Genomic DNA, 7,711 nt, shown 5'->3' with positions numbered 1-7,711 from the left:
CTGGTTAGCATGGCTCAGTGGTTGAGCGTTGACCTATGAACCAGGTCACGGTTTGGTTCCGGTCAGCGCTCATGCCCCAGTTGTGGGCTCGATCCCCAGTGTGGGCTGTGCAGGACGCAGTCTATCAATGATTCCCTCTCATTACTGATGTTTCTATCTCTCTCTCCTCTCCCTTCCTCTCTAAAATATTTTTTTTAAAGAAAAAATACACATTGAAATATATAGGGGTGAAGGGGCATTTTATCTGCACTTAATCTCAAATGGAGAAGAAAAATATATATTTATCTCATAAATTTGTTTTCTTTAGTTTGAAATTATGTCAAAATAAAAAACCAGGAAATAAAGGAAAAATGAAAGGCATATACTCCAAGTAGAGTATTTTCATCCTCTTTTATTGAAGGAAATAAAACCTGTGCTGCAGAGGCAGTAGTACCTCAGAGCATAACAAGGTAGCCAATGGGGCTGACATGACAAACCACAATGCTGGCCAGGGGTCCTACCATAGTGGCAGGACCAAAACCACAGATAGCAGGAGGTAGCAAACATCCCAAACACCCAGTGCAAGCATTTCCATTTGCAGAGAGCTTGGCCATGCATTGTGAAAACAGGGTCCCCTCACAGCTGGCAGAGTATCATCTCAAGCCACCAAGTCCATCCAAACTAACATGTAGTCTCAGATTTGGAGATCCTTCCCTTTGACCGAAAGATTCAGGCCATTGGGAGATCTCACTTAATCTTTCAGCTCCTTATCCCAAAAGGAAAAAGAGACTGAGTTCTTAAAATATCACATAGGTATAGCTGGACAGGTACTGATATCCAGCCTTGTTCTAAAAGCAGCTAATGTTTTCTCTCCTGACTTCTCACACTGCTCTCAGCATAGGCCCTAGGAAACTTCTCAGTGTTCTAAACAAGGACAGAATGGGGAGCAGCAGTCTAAAGGATGTAGGGAGTCAAAAGCTGCTACATAGATAGCCAAGACCATCTCACAAGAAATAGCATGGGGAACACTACTGGGTCAAGATCCTCCTAAGCAGCTGTAGAAGCACACACAAGGAAAAATGTGGTAGCCCTCTCTTCCCAACTCAGTATCAGCTGTGCCATAGACATGGTCCAGGAAGCTGAGTCATTTCATGTCCCTGACAGATTATCAACCCCAAGGGCATTCCTCCAGCTGTTCCAATTTTCAAGTACAATACGGTGTTTGGGCAGTTCAGTCACAGAAAATCAAGAACTAACGAAGCCTCAACCAATTACAAATTGATAATGTTATAAAGCCAAAAATTTATACAGCCAAAAGTAGATTGGCCTGGGGTTTGGGAAGAGGTGGTATGTGAAGAAGATTTTGCTAGGTAGAAACAGGAGTCCAAGGGTTTATTCCTATGAGCTCGGATCATAAACCATCCTCACATCTGCAGATCAGGAGGAAATTCCTTATTCAGATGGCCGTCATCTGAGTAGTCAGTTGCATTTCTCTTCAATGCTGGACACATGGTTTTCAAGGATCAAAGTCTTGAGAGCACTAGACCAGGAAATGGGAGGAGCAAGGCAAGGAAGAGAGAGCATCAAGGGTTGGAATTTCTGGAATTAGCATTAATTTCACGGAAGGCTTGGCACAAGGAGGCTGGGGTGAGCGTGGTTTTAGTGATTGTTCTTGGTTGCCTCCTTTGCTGCAGCGATGAGTGGAGTGAGGCTGGAGAGGGGTTTGGCAATCTTCAAGAACTGATGCTAGAAAAGAAAAAAAAAAGAGCAAAAGACACATGACTATTGACCATTCTTCCTCAGCAGCCATTACAATATGTTAAGGGCATCCATGTCTACCTGGAAAGCTTCAGATTATCCCCAAATTGAAGGACATCTTTAAAAGATAACAACCCATTTTGGAAAACCATTTGGCGGTATCTACTTTCAACTAAACACAATCTGTCCTATATCCCAGCAATTCCACTCCTGGGGACATTTCCAAGAGGAGTTTGTGTATGCATCAAAAGACAGATGTAAGGCTGTTCATCACAGCTTTACTTCTAATAGCCATAACTAAAAAGAACCCAAATATCCAAGAGAATGGAAGGATGAATAATGTTATAGTCATAAAATACTATGCAGAAAATTACACAGAAATACAATAAATAACTGGTACACTGACAATGAGAAAAAGCCCACAAACATTATGTTGAATGAAAGAAGCCAGATACAAAGGAGTTTATATTATACTAGAGGCCCATTGCACGAAGAGATTCGTGCAATAGGCCTCCTTTCCCCTGGCTGCCAGCACCAGTTTTCCTCTGGCACCCAGGACCCAGACCTTCACTCTGGCCACCGCCTTCCATCTTCGCTCTGGACACAGTCTTCGCTGTGGCTGGAGCCTTCAGTCTTTGCTCCTCACTCTGGCGGGAGTCTTCAGTCTCCGGCCAGAGCTGCTCCTGTAGCTCCTTCCGCCCCCCACCCTCCCCCTCATAGCTTGATCGCTGCTTTGCCTGCAGACCTCGCCAACGGGCTCCTGGGTTCCAGGGGGCCACCTTATCTGCGGCCCGGCTTCCCGATCACGATCACGGGCCACAGGCAGGGTGGCTCCTGGGTTCCGGGGTACCGCCTTGCCTGCGGCCTGGTTTCTGATCACGATCACAATCACGATCACGATCATGGCGCCAAGCCCCGCCACCCAGGGCCGCACACGGGGGTCCCAGCTGGGGGCGGGGCTTAGGCGGCACATGGGGCCCGGATGGCGGCTCGCGTTGGCCCGCCCTGCCTGCAGTATGCAAATTAGCCACCATCTTTGTTGACAGTTAATTTGCATATCACACCGATTAGCCAATGGGAGGCGTAGCGAAGGTACGGTCAATTACCATGTTTGTCTATTATTAGATAGGATTAGGTAAGACTAAACTATGGTGACAATCAGAACAACAATTACCTCTGTGGGAAAGTATTGACTAATCATGACTCAATGATATATTGAAATGCTGTGTTTCAGGAGCATATGAGACTACATAATTTGTTGTGCTATCCTTGAATCCAGTAAGGCTAATTAATCCAGTAAGGACTTGACCAATAGCTTGGTCCTAACCCAAATCACTTTCATTGGACTGTACTTTGGGCCATATCCCCAACTATTAAAGAAGACTTTTTGGAGAAAACACCATATGAAAATGGCATGTACATTTTCAGTAAAACTGTGATGAAAAACAATTCTTTACATAACTCAGTCTCTTAACTAAAAGTGATTTTCCTTATATTTATTAGTAAAAAAGCTTTGTGCCTTGAGAATAGGGGATATTTCTTCAATTTGATAAGAATATAGGAACTACCACATTTTCTTTCCAGTCCAACTACCAGAAAACTTGGAACTAAATTTGATGTTTAAACAAAACAATTTAACTCAAATTATTTGCAAATTTAATTTTTTTTGCCATCCTTATAAGTCCCTTTTTAATCATGCTGTATATGTGTACAGACACACACAGAGACAATATATATAGATTCTTTACTAGCAAGTTGCTTCAACTTCCTTTTGGACAGAGATAGAACATAAAGAGGTACTAAGAACAAGAAGTTACAATTATTATGAAAGGAATAAAAGATCTGGCTAAATCATGCAGACATAAATTCCAATATAAGATCCTATGTACTTCTGTTCACATATGTGTTTGCACTGGAGAAATAGATGAGAAGCTTTCATTCTTTAAGATTCCAAGAGTCATGGTTTTAAATATTTACAATGTACAGTAACATTAAAGAGCCCATGTCCTCAGATCACATGTTCTATGAGCCTCTGAGCTGAGAAAGCAGCATGATCAAATATCCAACTGAGAGGCTTCAGTTTCCTTCTCTATATGGTGAACAAAGTAGACTAGATAAACCCTAAGGCCCTTCCAGTTTTCACTCTATCGAGCCAAAAGAGCAATGGCCAAAAGCACACAAACTTGAGAGCCTAATGAACATAGGTTGAAATCCTGGTTACCCGCTTATCAGTTATGTAATCATAAAAAAGTTACTAAATGCTTGAATTCTCTCTTCTTTTTCATGTGTAAACTTGGGAATAACAGAAGCTATAACTCTCAGGTTGTTATAAAGTATGAATGAAAAATACATAAAGTTCCTAGTGCCTAGAGTGTGGTAAAGATTCAAAACCCTGCATTTACTATTAGTTACATTATTATATCGAGAAAACTCTAGAGGGCACTACTCTTTCAATAACTACAATTTGGTACCTAATTAACAATATCTTCAGTCACAGCCTTAATATAGTATTTGCACATTTCCCAATGCCTCGGGTTTCCTGAACAAACCTCATATGAAAGGCAAAGGGATCCTATCTGTACTGTGTGTTATAAGGGGTTTTTAGTCCCAAAGGATTCTAGAGACGATTGGATTACACTTGGCAGAACCCAGATCCCATATCTAATTGACCGATGCTTTGTAACCAGTAACCCCAATTACAAAGAAATGCTAAATATGTTCCAGAGGGTAACATTTCAATTTAAGCAATTCCATTCAATTTAACAGATTTCTTCTAAATACCTATTCTGAACTAGGTCCTACTATAAGAGGAGACCCAGAGGTTAATAAAATGGAGGTTGTAATCTAGTGGGGAAAACAGAAATGTTCATTAACTAACTTTAATGCAGGGCAGTGTGGTAGATCTTGCTCTGCCCTGCCCTGCTTAGTTGCTCTTGATCCTAACACAAAAGTGACTGACTGGGCATGCCTGCAGATGACTCACTGTTATAAAGTTATGTGATACTTATTATTAAATCACCATAGGCAAAGTAGGAAAATATACTAGTAATAAGAAATTGTACCTGGAACATAAGTGTTAAATACAAATAATGTGGCCTGCTAAAGACAGCTTCTGCAACCGTGTGAAATAATTAGGCTGTCTATTCAGAATTCAGCAGGTGGTAGTATCAAAGACATAGTAAACCCCTGACTTTAGGCTTCGCCAAGTCTGGCAGAATATCACTGCCACCATCTGAGAGGGTTTCAATTGAAGAAACAGGGAAGACTTGAAAAGCTGCGCTCTAACCATCCCCCAAACTTATGACCTCTGATACCCTTTACTGAAAATGCATTTTTTGAGCATATCTCCAGTAAAATATAACTTTTGTAATATTTTCATATTAGAGAGCATCTTCTACCAAAGACTCAGACTCTGCTAGACCCAACCAGCCAGAACAAAACAAGTGCTAAAGGAAGATACAAGCAAAGTTCAGTAGGAGCTCAGACAGATCTTTCAGCTGAGCCTGGGAGAATGCAGAGTTTTAACAGGCTGAGGAAGAGCCTAAGGGAATGACAGGAGCAGAAGCCCAGGATGAAGAAGGTTAGGGACCTGGAAATATAGGTTGAGTGCAAAAGTGGTAAGAGAGAAGCCAGGTTCTATAAAAACCCGTTACCTCACGGACAAAAATGAAGCAAAACAGGCTTGGTTTAGTGGTTTCCCAAAACCAGGGGCTTCTCTGCATACACCAGTTACCTGTAACAGCTCTTTAGCCGAACCTCTCTTCTCCACATCCATCTCAAGGCAGCGGTTCAGAAAGTCTCGGAAGATAGATGACAGCTTCTCTGGGTTCTGAAGCTCTGGGGTCCCATTGGTGGCAATGAGGTACAAGGCCTGACAACACAAGTGGAAAATCACCTTAGGTTCCAAATGAGGTTCTCACTTGGTCCCAGACATGCCCTCTAGAAATAAGGTCAGCTGCTTTATGCTTCTAGGACACAAAGAGGCAGCTTTGGTATAGTGGAAAGACTATGACCAAGGATCAAGTTTAACATTGAAAAGCCATGTGACCACATGCAAGCCAGTGAGCTTCCAACTTTCTCATCTGTAAAACAGGGATGATAATAGTGCTTATCCCACACGACTGTAAAAATAAAACAAGGCAGTATATTGGAAAGCACTTGGTAAATGATGAAGTGTGCTACATAGCTAAAGGTTAATTATTATTCTTGATTACAGATCTCTAGGTTTCAGTATGCATTTGAAATGGGACTAGCAACACTCACTCTCAGAGGGTTTTCATTGAGGTACGGGGGCTCCCCTTCAATCATTTCGATGGCCATGATGCCCAGGGACCAGATATCAACCTTGGGCCCATAGGCTTTCCGTGTCACAACCTCTGGTGCCATCCAGTACGGGGTTCCCACCATGGTGCTCCGTTTGCTCTGCTCTGGAGTGATCTGGGCACAGAATCCAAAATCAGCTAGAAAAAGAAAAGAAGGAAAGGAATTGTACTTAGGGTACTCTTTCGTGATACCCTATATGACTATATGCCTACCCCCAGGTGTCAATCTCTGCCTCACTCCCTCTCTCTCCAAAGCTGGAGTCACATAATTGCCACTTTCATGCCCAGCTCCTAGCCTGGCCCCTGTTCAACCTTAAAGAGAAGTAGGAGCAACATAACAAATATCACCTCTGGCCTTTTATCCATCCTCAAGCCAAAAGGACTAGGCATTAAAGTTCAAGCTGCCCATTTGGCCTTGATTACTTGCTCCAATTCTTCTTTCTTCTTGAAAACAATCCCCATATCCCAAAATCCGGCAGGTAGGTCCTTGCTTTACTTCCTGGGCATGAGTCTCAGACTTAATCTCTAATCACTTACAATGAGGCAGGGCCCTACTTTTATCAGTTCCTCACCCTGTGGCCAGAGCAGAGACTGAGAACAGTCTCCCCATCCACCTATGACACAACCTGTTTGTCTGGACTACTGGTCCTTACACTTTTATTCTGACTGAAGTTCATTCACATTACATTGCAATTATATGTTTATTTAAATTACGAGGCCTTTGATAGGAAGAACTATGCCTTCTCACTCATTTTTTTATCCCAAAAGGGTCTGGAATATAACAGACATATAATACTGAATGGATGACTGAATGACAAATATTACCCTAAACTCATTTTTTTAATTATGTATTTCATGAAGACTGAGAACTACTTGAAGACAGGCAAAAGCGTCCTCCGTATCCATCAGAAGACCTAGCACATAGGGGGCATTCAGCACATTTTTTTTTGGCTAAATGTGTAAATGAATGAAAAAAAATGACACCTTATATAGTAGTAATATAAAGATCCGAGGAAATGCTCTTTGGTGAGTGCTCTAGCTACTATTATATGAACACTGTCCCACAGGAGACAGGGTCCCACTGGGAAGAGAAGCATTATCACTCCTACTCACTTAGCTTGACAGAGCCATCCATTCCCAACAGGATGTTGTCACTCTTGATATCTCTGTGAATGACCTGGTTGGAATGCAGAAACTCCAAAGCTTGCAGGCACTATTGAAGTGGTGTGGGCAGGGGGAGAAAGAAAGGACATATAATACGAAGACTTACAGGAAATCAACTAATCCAACTTCCTAATTCTATGATAAAGTGAGGCCCCCACAAGTAAAAGGACTTGCTCCAAATGAGCGGCATAGATAGGTCTAGATTCTAGTCTCCTGTCTCCCAGTTAAGCATTCCTCTAACACTACATGCTGCCTTATATCTTTACTAGAGGGGCAGGTCCCTCAGCCCGGCCTGCACCCTCTTGCAATCCAGGACCCCTTGGGGGATGTCCAACTGATTAGGCCTAAACCAGCAGTCAAACATCCCTCTCACAATCCAGGACCACTGGCTCCTAACTGCTCACCTGCCTGCCTGCCTGATTGCCCCTAACCACTCTGCCTGCCTGCCTGCCTCATCGCCCCTAACTGCTTACCTGCCTGTCTGATTG

At 42.7% G+C, this 7,711-nt stretch overlaps 1 protein-coding gene across 4 annotated transcripts in view; it reads right to left on the bottom strand.

Moving 5' to 3' along the window:
* Window positions 1-371: 371 nt before the first annotated feature.
* PAK1 (p21 (RAC1) activated kinase 1) overlaps window positions 372-7,711 on the bottom strand; it is a 123,130-nt gene continuing 115,790 nt past the window's right edge. For all 4 annotated transcript variants that reach the window (XM_036324886.1, XM_036324885.1, XM_036324887.1 and 1 more), the window contains 4 exons: window positions 7,173-7,272; window positions 6,001-6,197; window positions 5,471-5,608; window positions 372-1,725 (listed from right to left, as the gene is read on the bottom strand). In XM_036324886.1, coding sequence (XP_036180779.1) covers window positions 1,639-1,725; window positions 5,471-5,608; window positions 6,001-6,197; window positions 7,173-7,272 — 522 coding nt within the window. In that variant the 3' untranslated portion in view covers window positions 372-1,638. The remainder of the gene's footprint in view (window positions 1,726-5,470; window positions 5,609-6,000; window positions 6,198-7,172; window positions 7,273-7,711) is intronic.

The sequence above is a fragment of the Myotis myotis genome, unplaced genomic scaffold (genome assembly GCF_014108235.1).
Source record: "Myotis myotis isolate mMyoMyo1 unplaced genomic scaffold, mMyoMyo1.p scaffold_m19_p_10, whole genome shotgun sequence".
NCBI classification, from domain to species: Eukaryota; Metazoa; Chordata; class Mammalia; order Chiroptera; family Vespertilionidae; genus Myotis; species Myotis myotis.
Note: the sequence above shows the minus strand (reverse complement) of the source record. Positions and strands in the feature narration are given on the sequence as shown.